A 22,978-nucleotide genomic window follows, 5' to 3' on the forward strand; every position below is an offset into this window, starting at 1 on the left:
ATGGCTCAATTGATAAGTCTGTTTATCGTGAGTCAAATGTGATAAAACAACACACTGAGAGACAGATTTTCATAAACGCCAGATGTGAGATGTGATACAACTTCTGAATTTCCCTAATAAAAATGTACAGAATAGCATGTTGCAACCTGGGGTGAGCAAGTCTGACTCATACGTGTAACTGAAAACGCTGTTTACAGAGTCAGACTCTGGTGTGGAAACACGTCCTGAATGCAGCCTTTTAGTCAGGTTTAAGTGTTCAATATCTCTGTGTAGGTGGAGACTTGTTGCCGGCTTTTTCCCTAAAAAAAGGCTTGTGTAACTTTAAGTGACGTCAAAAATCATTGTTACACCGCTGATACATGACAGCAGCAAAGTGAGGATTATACACTATGCGGTGAATGTGATTGATGTTTCCAGATTTTTTTTTTCTTTTCGTTTTTTTTTCAAAGTGACCCAGATGTTTCTTGGAAAGGAGAGTGCTTAAACAGAGGCGGTACTGGCTGTTGTTTTAGACATTTGTTTACAAATGTGTTAATTTTTTTTCTTATGAATATGCAACTATTTACTAAAAAGGAAATACAAAGAGAGGCGATAACTTGTCCTGTTTTCCTTTTCTTTGTTTGTTTGTTTGTTTGTAGATTTTAGAATTAATTTGAATGGCTAAAACACAGTAGCATATAAACAAGGGAAAGAAAAAGAGAACAAAGATGAAAGTATCTATTGGTCTATTTAGTTATGAGAATGATGATTATTTATAATCACCACGGCCTAATGCTGTGTAGCTTTGCAGAATGATAAAGTCCCTATGATTGGGCTCATTGGCTGACTCGATCCCATCAAGTGTAACTAGAGCGTGATCTATTAGAATACATATGTTTTATTGATGTATGGGCTTCGTGTTTATCCTGGCATTCATTTATTTATAGGTCGATGCTACGATTTTTTTTTTCCTCCAGTAATGAATAGGATAAGCCTTGAAGCTTATCCACTGCTCCCTTTCATCTCTCCCTCTCTTTCTCTCTCCCTCCCCCCCTTCCCTCCCTCTGTCTATCTCCCTCTCCCTCCCTCCAAAAGCCAAATTGAAATACTGTATTTTTTTTTTAGAGCCCCACTCCTACTGAGTTGTTGCTGCAGTCTGTCAGTATCAATGATGTGGAAGCGTTTGAAGGTTATCCCGTTTTTAGCAAATCCTCCACATTATGTAACTTTGACTCTGTTTTACATTTGCCACTCTTGGAACAACAGGGGTGTGTGTATTTGGGGCAGTCCCTCTGCGTCCTCTTAACATTTCTTTGCAAAAAGGGATTTATTTTTTAATTTCCTCTCCTGGAACAATGGCCATTAAGAGCTCTTGCCAACACTTTGGCACAGTAAAAAGCTGAGGTGACATGTTCACTTGTCAGATATTTACAGCTTTTATTGTGCTGTAGTGTTTTTGTCCTGACAGAAAAACAGCGTTATGACTTATTACAGTTTAAATCAACACAGAAAGACCAGAAAGACTTTGTGCCTTGCTGGATTTGAGCCAGTATCAGTTCTTTTTTTTTAATATATACTATGCATAAAATTTATACTGTGCATATGGGTCTTGAGATAAATCAAATTATTTGGTTCCCCGGGGTCAGAGGTCATTGCATTCCTCAGCATATGTGTCAGTCAGGGGCTCTGGGTTAAGATTAAACCCACTGTTAATAAGTACTTAACAGGTGACGCTGCCATCATGAGGCAATCACATGAGGTGGATAAAATGAAAGAGAAAAAGGAAAGAGTGAAGGAAGAAATGAGAAGGAATGAGTTTCTTCCTGTAATTACGGCTTATTTTGACTATAAATTAAGTTTGTGAGATTTCCCTTGTAAAACATGTAACACTGTAACATAATTCCCTATTTACTTTGTAAATGGAAAGCTTGAGTCGACAGCCTTTATGAGTTTGCGCAGTGCTAAAGTACACACATTCACACCCCTGTTGAAACACACACCCCGATGAATCCGATGAGAATGATTTCATAATCCATCGCAATAATAAACTTCTTTGAACTGTTTAATTGGCTCTTCCTGGAACGGCACGGCTCCGCTTCATTTGATCTGATGAAAGAGTAATGTTGCTTCTCCCCAGGGGGAGCATGCACAACGGCGCACAAATAATGAATTAAGAACACTACTCCTTTTTTTTCCAAATGACTGCCATAATAAAGCAGGAAAATTCATATTGCACTTACACCAGTTTCCCCTAAATTGCTTTTATGTTTACTTGCTTATGTATTTAATTTTCAGAGCTGGCTTTAAGTGAAAATAAATCTAGATTTCTAAAGGGTAATGGATTGAGTTCACATGAAAAGTGTCATCTGAAGGAACCACTGTCGATAGAAATGCTTGGAAATGCTCCAGAAACATTCCTCATGTGTGATTCTGCGAAAAGTCACACTTGCACTGTTCTGGGAATGAATAGCCTGTGTAGCAAGTAGTGACATTTGATTTGAAGGCATGCAGTGCATGTAAAGGGGGGGAACTGAAGTAGGCTATGCAAAAGAGAGAATGAAATATGTAAAATTTAAACTGACAAAGTCATGATGGTTTGGGAGAATGTCCTCTCTCCTAGGCTGAGGAATATGAATAGTGACAGTCTGAATAGAGAGTCTGTGTACAGCAACAGTATGGTTGCAGAAATGAGCTCATTACTGGCAAATACACACACACATACACACATTTTCTTTTTTCATTACTATAGTGAGAATATTCCATTTACATCTGCTAATTGTAACCCCTAAAACGCCAAAACCCAAGACAGGGAAATTGGTGTACCACCAAAACCCATAACCTTAACTGAATTTTTTTCCTCAGTTTTATCCCTTGAAAATCTCCTGAGACTTGCCAGGAAATCTTTAACACACACACACAGACACACACACGCACACACGCACGCGCGCACACACATTGAGCCCTCATGACTCTGCAAGCCAAGAGAACGATTTACATGATTTTTTAAGTGTGAGATAAAAATATGGGAGAGTATTTTTAATGTCCTGGTAAACACACACTTACAGGGATGTGGGCTTGTCTCCATGGCAACACTAGTCAGAGCGTGCCCGGCCTAGCGTTTTTGACAGTTTCTCCTGATGATGATTGATAATTACTACCTGACTTGTTGTCCCCGTCTCCGCAAACATATGGCGAGATCTGCCCTCCGCCATATATCTGCCAAAATGTTCTTTTTTCTGATAATAGCTTTTTAATGTTGCGTTTTGTTGTGTATGCATAGCAGCCCCCCCACCACCACACACACACACACACACGCACCCCCTCCCAACCCCAGCCCTTTGTAATTACATTTGCCGCCGCTCACATACTTATTAGAGAAAGGAAAGAGAAATAGATAGGAGAAGCAGGAGAGTGGGAGAAAGTCAAAAACAGGCAGCAGAAGGAGGGGGGGACAAAATTAATTTAACTTTGAATTGATGTGTTCTGTGCACTGCTGCTGGATTTAAATTTGACAAATTGTCAGGATTAACACAAAGAAAGAGCATTTTACAGTATAGTCACATATTAGAAAATAAACACCAGATAATAGCCAGTGTGGTGGGCTGTAGTTTGAAATGGCAAGCGAGACTCTTTATTCCATAACTGTGCGCGCGGTATTTTATTATGCAGTGTGTTTGCATGCGTAAAGCTCATATTTAGATGCAATTGGAGGCAATCTTGTTATATTCACAGAGGCCATAGAGGAGGATATCAATCTATAAACATGATTTATCTACTGTGCACTGTCTAAAAAGGCATTAGCATAGCCCCTCTGTTGTGGATCTTATTACCTGACTGTATGCTGAAACCACAGACTAACACTGCAGACCTGACCGGCATTTAAAACATCAGCTAAATTCAGATTAAACACTGCACTCTTCCTTTTAAGCTTTTAGTAAATTGCACCTACATAGACAATATTTAAAAAATGAGTTTATGTGACAAAAAGATGACAACTATTTCTTTTTGATGAAACATGCAGACCCGAGCTGCTTCTCGGTAGGTGTAGGATGCTTCATAGAACATTTTATTTCTAATTTTCTCTTCCATTTAATTGGCCTCCATAACCTCTACTTCCAGGAACAGGAACATTATCAGCATCTGATTATGTCTTGTCATGTTCTGCAGGCTAAATCAGATAAACACAAGTATCTGATTTAACACGTTTGTAGTTACAGATATTCTAGTTCACTTATATCTGGCTGGCTCATATAATGTGTGGCTCACCTGCAGCAGGCAAAAGCAGGGCACTCTGCAGAAACCGAAGTCATTTCTAATACTGTGTGATTGAGGTCTGCCACAGGCTATGGCAACAGACAGGCTCTGTGAAGGAGATAATGATGCATACACACACAGCTGTCAGTCAGCCAGCTAAGGGGAATCGTCTTTGAGGAAAATAAAAACAGACTGTAGCCGATATAATGCGGTGTTTGTATAGGAAATGATAGGATTGGGGAAATAGACTGGAACGGGATGTCAGAGTTGTTGGAAACGAAGAGGAGGTCTGGTAAAAATCTCACACGGATTCCCATCTTTGCATTGTAAATATATTTATGCAATCACACTAACATTAAGCGCACATTAGAGAGAGCAAAACTGATTTTTCTCTGACCACTAGTGGTACCAAACCATGTAGGTAGCTGGGTGTTGCTCCCCAACCCATAACAACACAGAAAAATTAAAAGTATGAAAAATACTCTGAACTGGGACTCTTCCAGCCATGGCTGTGTATCCTTGGGATAATTGGCAGGCCAACTGTGGGATAAGTTCCAGTGAAAACTTGTTTTGGGGCTTAGGTTGTTGCGTTAATGTTGACTCACAACAGCAAAATAAGTCACAGTATACAGTACACCCAATTCTGACAGGTTCAACAACCCACACGCCCTTTTTTATTTGTAAATTGTCTTAATTACTTTATGGTGTGTAAATAGTTGTCATTATCAATAACGTGTAAAGAAAATAAAAACTTCAGTTCTTAGAAGCCTCCATTCATCTCCTCCCTACGTCGTTTCCGCCCGGACCTGTTTAAAACTCGTCCCTGCTTCTCTTTTAGTTTTTTTTTTCTTTAGGTATAGATTCTAAAGATATGAACAAGATAATGAAAAGAAAGAAATGGCTGTTTTTGTTTGTTCCTTCTAGCCTTTCACATTTCATATACCCCAGCCTCTGTTTAATGTAATAACAACTGTCAGTGTTTGGTCAGTACACATGTGTTTGACTTGCTTCGCCAATAAAAAAAAATGATTTCCATGTTAACATTTATTCAACTGGCTGTGTGAAATATGAAGGGGATTACCAGGAATGACCCACCCAGCCCTATGAGTTGTCCCAGTGTCTTTGCACTCACTTTATTCTACTAATTTGCCACTAAATGGCAAACATAGCTGAGCATTTGGAAGCTAAGGAGTTGGATATTTCCCGTGGAGAGTGAATATTTTACATAGATAATAATATTGGCATTGTCTCCAATTTAATGTTGTTAATTTAAATCATTTTTCTATTATCCTAATAGAAAGGAGAGGATAAGTGCACCTCTTTTCACCTCCTCTGCATTAGGTTTAAAAAATTTTTTACACAGACAAAAATAGAGACATCAAAAAAAAAACCAATAATGGGCTAAGCTTCTTTGTGTGTGTAATTTGGGCAAGCTTGCTCTTTAAAAAACGCTTCGAGCAGAGTCAATCAAGGTGCTGTTGGAAAGAAAGAGCTGTTTACAAGAAGCTGTCGAGGACCTGGGGATGAGTCGGTTGTACCTCAGGGGGACTGTTGTTAGACCTCTTTTAGAAACAGGTCGGACTAATCCCTGCTTTTTACTCGGGCCATGCTCTAATAGCCTTGTATTACAGTGATTTTCTGTGTGTTAGTAGTCAGAACAAGTTCCTGATACAGGTACTCTCACCAAACACAGCACCAGTGAAAATTTGAAATTGTTGCTCTTGCTGCTGGGCTTTGCTGTGTTTACTGATTTTTATCTCCCTCTGTTAAATTGGAAGGTGAGTTTGTTGTTGTTGTTTTTAAAGGCTTGGCACAGCTCAGATGTGTTTTTGTAATAACAGTAACTTGTAACTATTATCATACCTAGGAAGAAGCCAAATAATTCTTCCTCATTAAATTCAGAATAGCTCTCAGGCACAGCAGTGTTAGAATATCTTCTTATGCTGCAGATGCATTCATAGTCAAAAACAGGCAATAGCGGTGATGAAAATATTTCAGTATTACTGATGTGAAATCCCCCTGAGGTTGACCTAGTATGAAATGCCGCACTCTTGGATTGTGTTGTGAAATGTTTTGCACTTTATCAATGATAATCTTCCCCTGTATATTTATGAGAAATTAATTAACACTTGTATCATCTATCAACCTACGGAGGTTTTGATGATTAATAAAAACAGTGTACTGTGTCCACCCACACACACTCGCTCACTCTGTGGGCGCATTGTGTAATTTTTGATGATTGCAGCGATGGAGATGCTTGAAGTATTGCTGTTCATTAAAGTTTTTGTGTGTCTGTCTGTGTGTGTATGTCTCAAATGACTCTGAGCAGAAACGTGCCTCAAGCGCAGGAACAGAGGAATAGCTCTGCTGTCAGATGTGACAAAGTGAGAATTACGAGCATGTCAAAAGTGCCTGATGTTAGTATGTGAAAGGTGACGGCAGCTTCAGTCGCAGCATAATCGCGGCGAGGAGGAGGCATCTAATGCTGCTTTACATGAGGAAAATCAAGAGAGCTGTTTTGGTTTCGGTCATGGCGGTGATATTGTGAAATCTGTGTTGGATTAGTTTGCTTGGTTGCCTCGTAAAACAAAGAATGTTTGTAAAAATATTCTGATCCTTTCTTCCCTTTGTTGATGCTTCGCTCTATTATACCGTCACTTTTAAATTATGGTCATAGTGTAAGATCACTGGTAGGACTGCTTGTGTTTTCTGAATCTCTGCAGACTGCAAGTGCAAAGTCACTTACAGTCCATACACACGGGCAAAGCGGGCACAATTAGGAATTAAAGATAGGAATCTGAATTTCCTTTTTTTTCTAATAGGAGTGTGTGGGTATAATTAAAGCCAGCTCTGATGAAGGGCACTGTTGAGAGAGATTTAAACGAGTCTTTTAAACCAAAACAGTGAGTGTGGGTGGAGAATGTGTGTTTTTTGAGTATCCAGTGGTATTCGGTAAAAAAACGAATCTATCACATCCTGATTTACAGCCAGATTGAAACACAAATAACTGTTGTTTTAATTTGTGGTAAGCAGCAGCGACCTGTGCAGTAGGTTGTAGTACAAATGCGCTTAGGTGTTGTGTATTGCATTCCCCGTGAGAACCTTTTGATTCAAATTGCTGGTAATATGTGTCATAAATACCAAAAGAGCAACAGACAAGGTATTGACTCAGAGATGAGCCTGAGAAAGAAACATTAGCCCAGACGTGCTTTTTCCATGAAAGTGTGGTCAGAAACATCCAGTCCTTGAGAACAAGTACTTGAAATTCCTCCAAACTCTGAGCTCTTTGACGTACATATAGTGAAGACACGTGGTCGCCTGTCATCGCTGCCTGAGGACTCAGTCTGGTACTGTTGGTTTGTTGCTTTGGAGCCTCCCTTGTCACTTCATTGTGCCTCCAGTGGAGTTAAAATGTTCCACCAAAGTGCAATATCACTTCGCTGATCACACATTTAATGCTCCACTGCTCTACAGATTAAAGTCTGTCTCTTAAGCGTTGTATCAGAGGGCACTTTGTATCATGATTTGTCATGTGTTATTCATTACTTGTCAGGTTTTTTTTTAACCTTTGGTTATTTTGTTTGCATTGTGACAGCCGCTATTATTGTTCCTTATGAGTCATATTTAGTTTTATTCTATTTTTTTTTGTTTAATTCTCTAAGTCTGCTTCTGTTTTCCATTTGAAAAACTTCCCCTTTTTCCAGTGGCATCTTTTTATACATACATGGAAATACAGCTGCTCAGTGCTTAAAGAGAGTCTCTCCCGGTGCTTTATGTTGTATAACTTGCGGTAAATTTCCGATGCGCCACTGTAAGCCTGTATAGCAGACCTGAGTGACCTCCTTTGTCTGAGTGTGGGTGTATTCGCAGGTTTAGTTTCATTTACAAATCCTTCCCTGAGGAGGACTGCTTCTCACCTGCACAGATAGATCTCTTCTCTCTCACAACTTTACAGTGTGTTTAGTTAAATTCTTTACATTTACTGAACCTTCAGCGTGTAACTCATCAGGGAGTAACTTATTGAACTAATTGACCTAGAGGATCTCTCTTTGGAGAATTCACATTGATTGTAAGCTCTGGAACATAACTCCACTTGTCAATATCTCTGCGCTGCTAAACTGACTTGAGTGGTTATGCTATATTTGCTGTAAAGATCCGCGTGTGCTTGGAGGTTTATCAACAGGATGTTACATAATTTTATTTTGGTTTGCTGTGCTTCTGTGGTTTTGTTTGTTTGTTTGGTTTGGTTTTTTATCAAGAATTCTGTCCATAAATGGTGTTAATTATAATTTCAAAATTACATTTTGCCATGTTCTATCCAGGGGGACATACTGTACTGTACAGGCAAGGCCTTGTATTGCAACATGAATGTTACCTTTGGCTGCGAGCTATTCTGATAATTGCTGAGTGGGTGTCAGGCCTTTAGTGAATTTGCAACCAAGTAAGACAACAAAATGTGTCAAAACATGTTCTTCTGGTGCTTGTTCTTGAAATACCACACTCATCCTCGCTCTCCTCTTTGTTTGAACTTGGACCCCATTAGCTGAAGTTAGATGTAGTTGAAGTTCAACTGTAGAATTAAGGGTGTGCGCAGAGGCACGAGTGGGAGTCTGGTTTCATGAAAGCGTAGATGGGGCATTCTTCCCCAATTGCAGTTTGTCTGGGGGATAAAAACTCTCATATGTTCCTCTTTCAAATGTGATGAGTCAGAACAGTCATCACTTCAGGAGGGAAATTATCATTTAACTTGTCTACAGTTGAAAAAAAATGTTATTTATCGAGCTGAATAAGGTTATCATAGTTAACCTGAAACTAGGTGTAAAATACACTGAAATAAAAAGAAACAATAGGTGACTGTTGGTCATGAATGCTCCTCTAACAAGTCCCTGCATTGTAATAATTAAAAGGATTAACACTGAAGCAAAAAATCAAACATTTATAGCACTTAAAAGTGAACTGAACAAGAAAATCCACAGATAAGTGTTTAGTTTGTCATTTGAAACTTTGTAGAACAGTTTTTACTAATGATTTATTTCAGCTTGACCTTTGTAAATGCCAATAAAATGAATGATCAACATTTATAACATCCTCGTTGTATATTTGCATAATAAGATTACAAAGATGATTGTAAATTAACGTAAGTCTACCACACTGTGTAGTTCCCTGAGGCAGTTACAGTGGTGCCAACAACATGTTGTATAAGGAGTTACTTTCTTTTTGGTCATTAAGAAAAACAGTAGATTCAACTTTTGACTTGAAAATAGCTTCAGAAAAAAATACTAGGGGTGTCATGAGAAATGTAGCTTTAATATTTAAAAATTGAAGTGGTGACATTGTGTCAGTATGCATGTTATAATCTTCTTACTATAATACATTAAATCTGTTTGTTTGTTTGCCTCGCGTACAATGAGGAGTTGAGCAACCAAAATTGGCACACAGGAACGTCTTCGGCCCCTGGAGGTTCTTATCTATATCAGATATTATCATGTCATCATGTTGCCTAGCAACTACCTACAAATGGGCTAAAATGACCCATTTGAAGCTTTATGCAACTGTAACACCTCAGAAAAGCAGTCTATCATTCTTTTTTCATGACGGTAACATCTAAATTATTCCCACAAAAACTTTCATAATGCAGGATCTATTATGTCATCATCTTGCCTAGCAACCACCTAACAATGGAATAAAGTCACAGGCTAAACAATACAATAACATGGGCATGTACTAGTGTTAGAAACAAAAGTGTGAGTAACTCCCACTCTTTTTGTATGACTGTACATTTATGGTAATACAATCAAGATTCTCAATAAAGAATAATCTTAATTTATGGGATTAGATGCTTTCTGCTACCTTTGTGTACTTTTCTAGTCTAATCAAACTTTATTGTAAATATTTTTTACCATGATAATAGCAAGTTAAAAATCTAGTCTGTACCAAACTTTTTGCAGTTGTCGAGGACTTTCAGTCAAAATTATTGTTATCCGTGTAAATCTAAAACAATATCTTTAAAAATTTCCTCTGTTTAGCTGTTTTGTCTTGTTTCATCTGTGCCAAAGTGCTGAACTGATCTTTCAGCTGACCAAAATTGCCATTCTTTTAACCGATATTGCTAGTGTGGCTAAAATTAGGAAACCACTGCACACATCTGTAGTTGTGAGTGATTATTTCTGACATAAGTGTTACTCCAAAGTGCCAAATGAAAGGATGAGTTGGCCACTAATCCCGTAAAGCACATCAAAGTGTTTTTCTATCCTCTAAGCCTTTAATTTCAGTTTGCCAAACAAATACAAAAACAGGCGCAACACAATTATTTGGCCCATGCAGCCCATCAGCGTGATCATTTGTCCAACTACTTTAAAGAGGATCTGTGAAGCCACCCTCCTGTTCATTAAGTGAGCATGCAGATATTGCACTTTTTCAGTCAGCTTTGTGAGCTTTATCAACTGAGACATCCATCACTTGAATTCTCCAGTTGGCTTGATATGTCTCTCTACTCACAGCGGCCTCTCAATCAATCAGTCCATTTTGTTGTGGTTCCCTGTGGCTCGCCTCTGTTGATGCATAGAACCGTCAGAACCCTTCCTGAGCTGTCTCTAATGAGTTTTTCATTATCATTGACATCAGCTGAATAGCAATGAAACAGAGGTGCCAGGGCTGTGTCTAATTGAATCTGAGGGGGTAGAAATTATTAGACAAAGCAATGTTTTAAAGCTGTTAAAAGCATTCAGCTGTATCCTGAGATCAAGTTGTCATCCTGTGCGTCTCTGTGCTGAAGTCATTGTGACTTTCGTGGCTCATGATGGGAATAACCCTTATCCATATATATGAATTTAGTCACTATTTTTTTGTTTTACTGTAACACCAGTGTGTGGTGATGGTGTGTGTGTGTCTGCATGTGTAAGCAGTATGCCTTAGGGCTTCATGGAGAACTAGGAAAGAGTCCTCTGGTCACTTCAGTGCATGTCTCCAAGTCATGTCAGTGTCCCAGATAAGCAGAAAGCCACAAAGTAAGAAATTATTAACTTAAGGGGAAGCTTGGTCAGCATCCATTTTTGGTGTATGATTATAAGGCCCATATTTGGCTTGCAGAGGGGAAGTATCAAGTGTGCTTAAATGATCTTGTTCTTTTCTAGTACATTGACAAAAACACTTAATGCCCGCAGAGTGTTAAAAATACCAGGGGCTGTAAAATCATCGTCTTGTGATGTTGGCTTTGTTTTTCTACAGACTATAAATGTCTGTGTTTCCATTCGACAAAATCGATCTGCACAGAGTCAGTCCACGTTTTATTTTCTTTGTGTTATTCTAAAGCTGATGACTCCTCCCTTATGCAACTCTGCCACGAGGAAAGCAGATCAGCGCTTCTTCTGCAGCACAGAAAAATTGCCTTTACTTGACCTTGTGTGCTTGTTTCTGTATATTTACGAAAGTACATGAATGCACCATTTAACCCCTATCTGCAGCATCTGCCTGGCTGGTTTAAATGTGTTCTGTTTGGCCTCTGTCAATAAGTCACTGAATTCAGATTCACTCGCTGCCCTGTTGCAGAGTGTTATGCAGCAGCGTTTTGCAGTAATTGCAGCTTTTTCTTACGCAGCAGTATTTGACCTGATGAAAAATGTAAACAGACAGGCAGGTTATGTAACTCAGTGTAGGGTGTCAGGGAGGTTAGTGATTGGACTAAAAACAGAACCACACTGAGTGTGTGACCTGACTCGGACCTGCGATGTTTGTTTAAATATAACGTCACATGTTGGAGGATAAATCTGGATTCAAACCTGCAAGCAGTCATAATAACTCCTCTTATATTTGTTCTCTATGAGATATGTTTTCTTAGTCATCGGTGAGTTCTCTCAAGCTTTCATTTTCTTTTTTACTTTATATTTATGGCTTGTGTTACTTACATAAAGCCTAAGCATCACAATTTGGCTGAGACGAAACATACTGTGATATTTTATGGCTTATGTCTATGTCCCTTCAAAATTAAACATAAGTAAATAAATACGTTTACAATAAGATGTGTTATTTTTCAGTATTAATGAGTAATTGGCCGAATAAAAGGAGCCGGATAAGCACCAAAGTGGATAAACAGTGGAGGGAGGAACACACCCAGCGCTTTCTAAGTAAAGATTACAGCGTTGAAAACTTGTTTTTTTAGTGCCAAAGAGATGACAAATGCACAACAAATGTCCTTGGAATTTTCCCTGTGCTGTTTCTCCGCAGCGTAGCGGTTGTGAAAATAACAACATGAAGTGATGGGTTGCTGAGTCGTGATCATTTTACCCTTTTAATGACTGCCTCTTAGTTTTATTCAGCTCTGGTGTTATTGTAACATTCTCTTGATGGGAATTTGATCCGACAAAAATAATCACAGAGTCCTTTTGGCAGAGAACAACCTTGGATGTGATTTAATTGTCATTGCAGATGGAAAGAAAGAATGTCGACGCTGAGAAATACATGACTGAACTTAGATAATTTGAAGTTTTTCTTTCCCTCTCCTTTGAGCTTATCTCTGTTTGTGTTGCTGCGAGGAGGCAAGTCACTCTGCCAAAAAGTTACATTACAATTGCGGGTTGACATAAACGTGGGTGTACAAAGGACTTGGAGGGCTTAGATACTTTATTGTGTGTGTAATGTGAACTGAGCAATTATATCTGCCAGCCTTTCAAACAAAGAGCTCCTATCATGCAGGTTCATGTGTTTTTAATTAACAGCGTTGAGCTTTAAGACATGAGAAGACTAACCAGAGGGAAACCAAAAATAGAGTCATGATCACCAGTTCATCTGATGTGCTGTAGTACAGTGTAATTATTTATGTTGCTTAGAATGGGGAGGAGGGGCAAGACAAAGCATTTTTATATTATATATGTTGCGGTTAGAAAAAAATACAAGCTATGTTTTTCTAGCATCTGTGTGAAATATTTCTCTTAGCACAAAATGACTGTTTAAAATTTCTTCCCTTTTGTGGGTTTCTCGGTTAACCAGCATCTGTCATTTTCATTATTATTCTAACTGCCTGACTGTTATGACGCCCTCATCTGTAATCTTAAAAATACATCTGTCTGAATTTAAAATGGAGTTTCTCTTTTAGGCTGGGAGTGAACTTGAGGATCGTGTTTACTAGCACATTGGAGCAATTTGGCAGGCTGCAACCCCATTCAGCACAATGTTGCACTAATCCAGTTTAAAAATAATTAGCTACAGGCTAGCAGGCCTGTGAAATTCCTTTCCCCTGATTGTAAATGTTCCTGTCATACCCTCCCTCTAAGTTCCCAGGCAAGAAATACATATTTGGGTTTAAAAGGCGTTTTCTTTTTAAGTCTTTTTTTTATTCTTCCTGTAAAACAAAGTATATTATTATGAAAGAATTGGATGTTGGCAACAAAGAGCTGAAAGTATTCAGTGATTTTAAAAAGCAAATTTCCTTCAAAATGGATCAATCTAACTGTCATTGTTCCCTTTCCTTCAGCTCCCAACCTGAAGGGGCGACCTCGGAAGAAAAAGCTGTCCTTCTCTCAGAGGAGAGACTCCCAGAGTCAGGCTCAGGGTCAGGGGTCATCAGGGTCAAACCAGGGTTCAACAGCAGTGACAGCACAGGAACCCTCTAGTCCAGAGGGCAAAATTACAACCAAGGTAAGATAAGTTACGCTCCCTCAGGGAGTATTTACATGTTACAGCTGGGGCATGGGCTAAAAGCAAATATTTCTTAAAATAAAATGGAGAAGTGTTGCCATAAAAACAGCTGTGGTATCACGGTAACAGCCTAGACAGTCCACTAGAGGATGTCTCATCAGTGTCACTATACATGTATGCGTGAATGCTCCAGAGATAACCCTATAGATTAAAAAGTAAATAAAAACACAGACTAGAACTGTTTTGGCAGCTTTGGCTCAGATTCTGAGTTATGTTGTCCTATAATTACAGGGTTCAGGGTTTGATCCCTGGATTCTTCAAATTGGCCTGGAGGAAGCAGTCTTGCACACTGTTATGGTTAGGCTTAGTAAGACAGTAATTTATCAGTTTTAGTTAAAATTGTGGGGAAGCTGTTTGCTGTTGCCTGCAGAGCGTCCTTCACATGACTCTGAGCGGACTCGGTGCTCTGAGAGGAACTGCTCTGCCACTTCAGATTTCTGCAGTTTATTGGAGAAAAACACTTTTTTCATGCCAAGGCAAAGCAAAAAATTGACACTGACATGGTATCCTCCAGTCAGCAGGTCTATTACACGCATTGCCTGTACGGTATACATACACCATATATTACATTTCCTTAGAACATATAGCCATGTAGGCTAGTCTACAAGGTTACACTTACATAAATATTTGTAAAAGACATATTATAAGGATATTATACAACAAATAGTAACTTTAAAGTCCACTAGCTTTATGTTAAGAGCACAGCTTGTGTTGCCAACCAGCTGCTTTCCACGTTATCCTTGAATCTTAAGTTACAGAATAAACTTTACTTTCCTACACAATGACCAACACAGCAACAGTGTAGTCTATTCAGGACGTGTAAAAAGCAACACGATTGCGAAGGCCACGTGCTACACAAAGGGCACAAATCAACACAAATGAAGCAAGGACGACAGGGGAATGAAGACTGTTTAGAAATTATTATTTTTATTATGACAGCATTTGCTGATTATACTTCTATAATTGACTTCTTCCTAAATCTAATGTGATTTCACCTGATTAATTTATCACTGATAGATTATGATATTATGATAGGATCTTTTGTTGAGAGGTACTCTTTTTGTCTGTGTCAATTTTCTCATAATAACCTCTTACCAGGTACAGTATAATCTTAAATTAGAATGGGTTATTTCATATTTTAATCTCAGCACAGTTTCCACCAATGAGAAGCACTCAACTCATTCTGAAATCATGTTAGATGATGGAGGAAACTGGAAACAAGAAATAATCATCAAGCCCCATTACTAGGTCTTTGTCATGTTTTCTTTATTTAAAAATCGGTTTAGTGGTATCACTTTCTATTGATATTTTGATTTTGTACCTCTGTCCTCGTTTATTGTCTGACATTAGTCGTAATATTCCTGTGAGGGACATATCTTTGGTAAAAGCTCTTCCACAGTTATTCCTATGACCTTGGACAGTTAAATCAATATAAGCAATTCTCTCTCAAAGCTGGAGTCAAACCTATCTGTGCCTAATCTGTTATGACCAGAAGAGCTGCTTCATTGATAATCAATGAGAGTTTTCCTCTGTGGCCATTAGGAATATTTACTTGTGCTTAAACCCTAACAAAAGTCATACAAACTGTCTGACATCATTTGAATAACACTCTGTTAAGGGTTTAATTTTCCGCTAAATACATCCGCTGAGTCTGTATGCTCTCTCTTTGCAGGTCAAACCCAACTGTAAAACGGTACCCAATGGAAAAATAACTGCACTGGCCAAACAAAAGGCCATTGGCCTCAGTAAGAAATCTTTATCCGAGGAGAAGGACAGAGGAAAGGAAAAGGAGAGGGAGGAGAGAAGCGAGAAAGAGGACAAGAAAGAGGAGGATACATCAGAGGAGAGCCGAGCGGAGGAGCAGGCTTTCTTAGTAGACCTCTACAAGTACATGAAAGAAAGAGACACGCCCATAGAGAGGATCCCCTTCCTCGGCTTCAAACAGAGTGAGTAGGGCAACTTTTTCTCTTATTCCCTCACTGCTGTGGTTGAAGCAATGGAGCGCTCGAATCGATAGTAAAAATTTGTGTGGATACATTTTTACAGGAGTTATTTTGAAAATTTAGGTCGTAACATCGCCACTGGGGAATGTTAGCAGGCTGAGAGAAGATTAAAAAAAAATTTGGAGTAAAAGACACCTGTAGGAACAAGCAATAAAAAAAAAGCCCCCAAACCTCCTCAGAATTTCCCTGCACAGAAAAAAGAAAGCACATTATTATTTGAACCCTAAAATATCGTGTGCTTGGAGAAAAGAAACACAAGTATATGTCTCAAATTACAGATTAAGTATCAGAGTGAAAGTGCACTCTGTAAGTCACACATGTCAGTGTAACAGGCAGGGGAAAACCTTGCATGGACTCTAATCAGCATCTCTAACCACATGTTATATATGCAGAGCCCCTGTTGTGATCAAAGGAGAAACAAGTAGCTGGTTTTTAGTCAATGGCCGACTTTCTCCTATTCATCTAGTGTATGAGAGTTTCATGTGCTCCCGTATGTGATGGGCGTTATGTTTAAGGCCTCAGAATTTAAACTGCAGCCAAAATGTTAAAAAACGAATTCAGTGTGTAGTAATAATAAACTAAAGGATTAATATTCTATGTTGAGAAAAATCCCATCTAGCAGTTAGTAAAAGACTCAGGAGACTTCCTGTCAGAGCACATTTTGACTGGCTTTTATATAAAGAGAGAATATCTTCTCTCACTTGTCAAAGGGGTTTCCTGTGAAGGCCAAGAACGTCCTCTACCAGTGTTAAAAGAACATCACATGTATGGGAAACACGTCGGCCCAAGATGAAAGATTTCTAATATAGGTCGGATGCTAAGCTTGCACTTGGTGTGCACAGGACAGAGAAGAAGAAGAAAAAACGCGCACCTAAGCATCAAAAAGGGCACGCTGTGGTCTCTGGAAAGTGAAAAAGTGTGTTTGCTTTATGTGTTTGATGTCGAGGCAAGACGCATGAGAATGCGGGCTCTCTTCACAAACTGTGGTTTTCAGATTTAGTTCATGCTCAGTCTTTATTCAAGGAGGGACATAACATTTGCATTCATGTCAGAGGAACCAAGGAGAATTTAGCCATTCAGATCAGAATGTAGCACGACAACTCCAGCAAATTAACGAGAGACAGGGAGAGGGGAGACATGCCTATTGAATGTAACAGTGACAGTTTATAGCGTAGTAAAACTCATTACTCTAAACTATTACACGAAGGTAAGCTGTGGTCGACTCGACTGTGCTAACCTCACTGCGGTATTTTGACAGTCCTGTCATCTTGACTGCCGACATGTTGTTGCTTAAATAGGTCATTGTGGTTGCGGGAGATATAAAGAGGGAGCGAGGAATACGTAGAGAGATGGAGGGAGAATTGCATACCCAACTCGCTTTACTTTTAGCTGGCATTTCTCAGTTTGAGCTCAGAATAAAGTCGAGGTCCACGCGCCAACTGTTTTACATACAGTACATGCTTTGAATCTCAAAACCAGACACATCATAAGCAAGGCCCTCATTAAATGGTGAAATCATGCTGTTTAAACTTCGTCCTTGGCAGCGAGCGCACATCAGCACATGTAAAGAGGAGGAAAAAAGGAAAACACATCATAATTAATACAACAAACCCTTAGATGTAATCAGACGCCGTTTTCATAGTCTTCTCTTTAAACTCGCTACAAATGCATTAAAAGATCAGAGCTCACTTTCCTGAAATGGAAATCCAAATTATGTTATTTCAGTTACATTTGAGTAATAATCTTTTATGAAGTTTTCCAGAGTTTAACAAAGCAACAGATGGTTGATTGATTTACCAGACTTACCCATGCTTTGTTGGCTGGATCACTAAAATATCCATTTGACTCACCTCCAAAAAAACCCTATCTGAGCCTGAACGAAGACTATTTCTGCGTATTCCACCTCATCTTCTAGCTGTGGAGTCTTACCTTTAACACCATAATAGTGAAGCTTTACAGTCTGGCTGAGAGATAAGACCGCTAACCACTGAAATTCAGTCGGTCTGAATTACCTCGAATGACTCATAACCTATTTTAAACAGAGAAATGCTAATATTGCTGGTTTAGCTCAGCACCCACTTGTTTTCCTGCCTCACTCTCATGCGGAATTCATGTTTCACTTCAAGGTTTGTATGAATTAAACATCTTAGAGCTCAGGTGCTCATCTGAGACCAGCCGGCCTCATATTCAGTTTACTGTCAAGATAAGCACAAGATGTCTTTACATTTTAGAGGCTCAAGATATTCTTATTTTTGCTGGAAGGTGGAAATGAACAATTTCTCTGTTTAATCTAGAGATCAACATGTTGTTTAGTGTTCTACTTACAGCTAATCAGTGATTCATTTGTGAAACTATGAAAAAGTCACAGAATCCCAGCATGCAAGGTGACATCCAATGAACTGGGTTTTTTTTCTCCCTGCTGATGTATTTAGTAAAATGAAAAGAAAAAGAAAGTCTTCACATTTCAAGAGTTGGAGCCGGTTCATTTCATCCATCCGTTCATTTTCTTAAACGCCTATCCCAGCTGTCATAGCGTGAACATCAGTGTACACCCTGGACAGAGAACCAGTCTATCACAGGGCTGATACAGCCAATTTAGAATCACCAGTTAACCTAATATGCATGTTTTTGGCCTGTGGGAGGAAGCCAGAGTACCCAAATAATACAATTTCTGAATTGATTGATTTTTAAAATGATTATTTTTTCAACTACCCACTGATTAGTTGCTATCCCTGAACTTAATGTTCCAGCTGTAGTATGCGCTCTTTTTATTTCTAATTTGCATTGCTCAGTCATTTTCAAAGCTACGAGAGCACTAGCATTTGAATTGCAGAAAACAGCTACCAAGTGTGGCTGCAGTTTATTCCAGTGAGTTGTTGTCCTTCTATTTTTGTTTTGGGTTTTTGTTTTATTGACTTTGCTCTACAGCTGCTGCCATTTAAGTTGCATGGCTGCAGTAGAGATTGTAGAAAGATAATTTTGAGATTGTGATAGTGGATGTAGGAGGAATAAAAGAAGAGTAGAAGTGGTTACATTGTATGTTGTGAATTCCCTTGATCTCCAAGATTAACTGTTAAGCGTGTGCGTGTGTGCCTCCGTGTGAAATTTTTTTGTGTGTGCTTCAGCGCTCGGGCATCAGCATGTGATTGTGAACATCAGTTCCAATTTGTCTCCTTCTTTCAGCCTTGTTGTCTAATTGCCATGCCATCGGTGTGTCATTGAGGCTGCATTGTGTTCCTGTTTTGTCATCCTTATCTCAGTGATAATTGCCCCTGCCAAATAGAGGGGAATTAAGAAAAGAAATTGCTAATGACAAGACATCTAAGAAAAGGCATGTTCTCTCATTTCCTTTATGTGTCCTGTTCCCTCCCAGTCCCGTGTGCTATTGTAATAATTACAGTCGATGCATAACAAGCTAGTTAAATAGACCATCTTTCTGTTTCTACAGTCAGAAAGCACAATACGCCAGCGTGCTCAGTTCAAACAGAAAAACCTACCCAGCTCCCTTTGTTATTCCACCCGTGCATTGACAACAGTCGCAGAGAGGAGGGAAGGAAAAAATCAATGCTGTCAAATGCGGAGATAGGAAAATGTCATTTTGACAAATGCAAGGCTTTGTGTACGCACAGATTGAATTTTGATGGATTTCTCCCCAGGCGAGGCCTCCTTTTCTTATTTATAGGCCTTCATATAAAAATGTTAAACAATGATGTTACAGAAAGCAAATACAAATGTCATTGGCACAAAAGTCTCCCAATGAACTCGTGGTTCTTTGTTTGTGGGAAATATTTTCTTTCAAAGACAGACAGCCATTTGAAGCCTTTCTGAAAGCTTACATGGCTATTTTTAGGAAAATGTTACACAAGACTTGTATTTTGATATGGGCTGTCATGGGGTATTTGCATGGGAAAATCAATGCAAATGAATTTGCATTAGTTCAAACAGAAGTTTGAGCATATTGCCAAGTGTTTGATGCTTTTAATGGTGTTTCATTCATACCTGCAGGCGGCAGCTGAGGGTTAACACATCTCTTTGTCAGGATGAAGCATATGCTGTATTCTATCACATAGTCATGATTGTATAAGTGCTCAGTATTCATTTGCATCCTTTTAGCTGAAGTGCAGAATTGTTTTGTGTGAAATTATGATGAAAAGCTGTTTTCACTTTTCCAGGCAAGGAATATGTAATTACTACTCTCTTCAGTGTGTCTCATTAGTTTATTGTTTAATCCGTGCATTGGCTCATTTATATGTGCATTATATGGTTTAATGCTAAGCATCTATTTCCCCATACAGATTCTTTCTGTAGGCTTTTAGACTTTACCTAAAATAAAATGTCATCAGCTTTTAAACATGTTGATTTGTCAGTGCTAACAATCCATTTATGTAATAAATACAATTATAGCGCCCAGTACTACTTTTAATCTAAACAAATGACCTCAAAGTGTAAACATACCTTTTAGTCATAACACTTGTTTTGTTATGGCAGCTTTTAAATAAAAGTTTGATATTCATCGCCTTCTCTCTTGTGTAATGACTGCACATGACGTCATGTGTTTCAGCTCAGGTCCTTTCCCAGAGTTCCTAACTCCCTTGTTTGTCTTCTGTCTCTCCCACAGTCAACCTTTGGACTATGTTTCAAGCTGCTCAGAAACTCGGAGGATATGAGTTGGTAAGTATTCACACATGTGGCAATATAGTCCTGCTTTTCCATGAAGTTCCCTCCCCACCCTCTTTCTGTTTCTCCTCCAAAAATCCGTACTTGCTCTCTTTTTTTCCTTCTAAATTGTCTCTTCCACTAATGCTGTCCTCCAACCTGTCTCCCTTCTTTCCTCCCTGCCTTTTATTTCTCTGCCCTCCTTTTACCCCTTGAGCTCAGTCACTGTTTTCCCAAGAAGAAAGTTTCGCTCAGAGCCACTTTTAGCAGAAATGATGCTGTTGTTTCAAAACCCCCTTGGAGTGGAAAACACATGTTCCTCTGTTCTAAACTGGTCAAAAGGAAATTGGTTAAATCACTCATTTTTTCCCATTTGGAGATGAAGTGAAATGCACATACATACCCACGTGTGAGCAAGTACTATATGCGAGTTCACACACAGCCAGAGTGAGTCAGAAATGAGGGTGTATGAGGCATTTAACTTGGCAGCCTTACCTGCCTTTTATTCACTCACTATTCATGTGCGACGTATTTTCAAAGTGAAGTCAATGTTTGATATTAAGTCTTCAAGTCGATTGCTCGTGCCTGTTTCTAAATATGCTAGCTGTGTCGTCCAAACAGACAACTAAACTAGGCCGTAAACAGGATACAGCTCATATAATTGGGGCTCATATCCTTTTAAAACGCTCATATCTGCAGCTGATTATCTCACGTTTCATGTTGTGGCTTTGTTGGCTCTGTGGCAGCCGTCATTCTTTTGTGTTTTGTGTTGTAGCTCGTCCGTTATTCCCATCTGTTGTGGAATAAGGGGTCGTAGCAGGAACAACTGACTGCATGATGTTAACAGAGCTTATTATGTTAGAGAATTGAGTGTTGAGGATTCAATAACTGGAACATGATGACTCATCAGCTCCCCAAGACCTTGAAATGATGTCAACCACTTATGTTTTTTATTATTTTTTGGTATTTTTCTTTCTCTTCGTCTTATTTTTATCTCTTTTTTGTCTCTATTTCTTTTGTCTTTTTGTCTAATCACTCTGTATTCTCACCCATCGCTCCAGATCACAGTCCGCAGACAGTGGAAACATGTATATGATGAATTGGGCGGCAACCCCAGCAGCACAAGTGCCGCCACATGTACACGGAGACACTACGAGAGGTGAGTTATTATGTCGGGCAGTTATATATGACACATTGTTATGCATGCACATGTGAACAGTCTGCATCGCCTGAAGTGGGTAAACTCCTTCACAGCTGCATCAAATGTACTTTCACAATGCTTTATTTGTAACATCGGGACACAGCAGGACACATATTGATCTTATTTACGGAAAGTCAATGTACACATGAAGAGCAACAGTGGGATGCTGACTGTTTTAGCATGTAGCTGTAATTGCATTTAGAAATGTCTTCCTTATCCTATGGACCTAAATCAATTCATAATGACATGAGATTCGGTTATTTTCCTTGCCTCAATTGATCCGTTGTGTGGCACAGTGAAACCAATTGTGCTGTAATCTGCTCCCATTCCGCTCTACAAACAAACCAAAGAGGATTAAGGAGTTCAAAATAACAGCAAAGTTTTTAATTATTAGCTGACCTATATGAATACGCATGCAGTCTCTCCATTTTCCACTATATATGCATCACAAGCACAGAAAGCTACAGGATAAAATGAAAACACCAGTTTAATATATTCATTTAATCGTTCAGTCTGATACTGCAGCATTTTCAACCTCCACATTATAATCACTCAGATGGTATTACAAAACCTAAGCAAGCATATGGATATGATCCTAAGGGAGCTGTGTGGGTATTAATGCAGGGCTGCTCGCACACACTCACAAACACACACAAACACACACACACATGCAAACATACACACACGGCCACTTTCCCAAGGTTAAACAAATGCCAAATACGATCTTCCCAGCAAGAGATAACCAGTCGCTCATGAAGCAGGTCATTCCTCCGGGCCTGTGACCCTCTCCACATCCCTCCGGCTGCTGCAGGTTTATGCATCAGCACAGTTCAGGCACACACACACACACACACACCTGTCAGTAATACAGCAATATGCCAGCAGTACCATATGAGGGAGCCAGGCACCTTCATATTGTGTCAAGATTGCATGCTGTAAGCGAATTCACGAGCACAGGCAGTGGCGGCCAGGGCAGTTTTTCCTGGAAATTTGCAACACCATATTTGTGAGAGTATATTATTTTAGGTGTTGAATTTGTTGACAAGCTGACAATGCGCCTCTAAATGTTCAGCTGCGGGTGCCTCCAGTGTTTACGCTGCATTCCCAGTTGTTTCTCCGAACTTCAAATAAGAACCTGCTCCAAACCGGATGCTCTTATTTCTACTAATAATAGACGTGACTATCAATTTAT

The 22,978-nt window shown here is 39.2% G+C and overlaps 1 protein-coding gene across 1 annotated transcript in view; it reads left to right on the plus strand.

The window, feature by feature from the left end:
* The window catches only part of arid5b (AT-rich interaction domain 5B), a 75,182-nt gene that overhangs the window by 39,993 nt on the left and 12,211 nt on the right, over nucleotides 1–22,978 (plus strand). Inside the window, exons 5-8 of the mRNA XM_031746707.2 lie at nucleotides 13,703–13,866; nucleotides 15,599–15,872; nucleotides 20,548–20,600; nucleotides 21,647–21,744. Of these exons, the coding sequence (XP_031602567.2) occupies nucleotides 13,703–13,866; nucleotides 15,599–15,872; nucleotides 20,548–20,600; nucleotides 21,647–21,744 (589 nt within the window). The remainder of the gene's footprint in view (nucleotides 1–13,702; nucleotides 13,867–15,598; nucleotides 15,873–20,547; nucleotides 20,601–21,646; nucleotides 21,745–22,978) is intronic.

This window comes from Oreochromis aureus, linkage group 13 (assembly GCF_013358895.1).
Source record: "Oreochromis aureus strain Israel breed Guangdong linkage group 13, ZZ_aureus, whole genome shotgun sequence".
In the NCBI taxonomy this organism is placed as follows: Eukaryota; Metazoa; Chordata; class Actinopteri; order Cichliformes; family Cichlidae; genus Oreochromis; species Oreochromis aureus.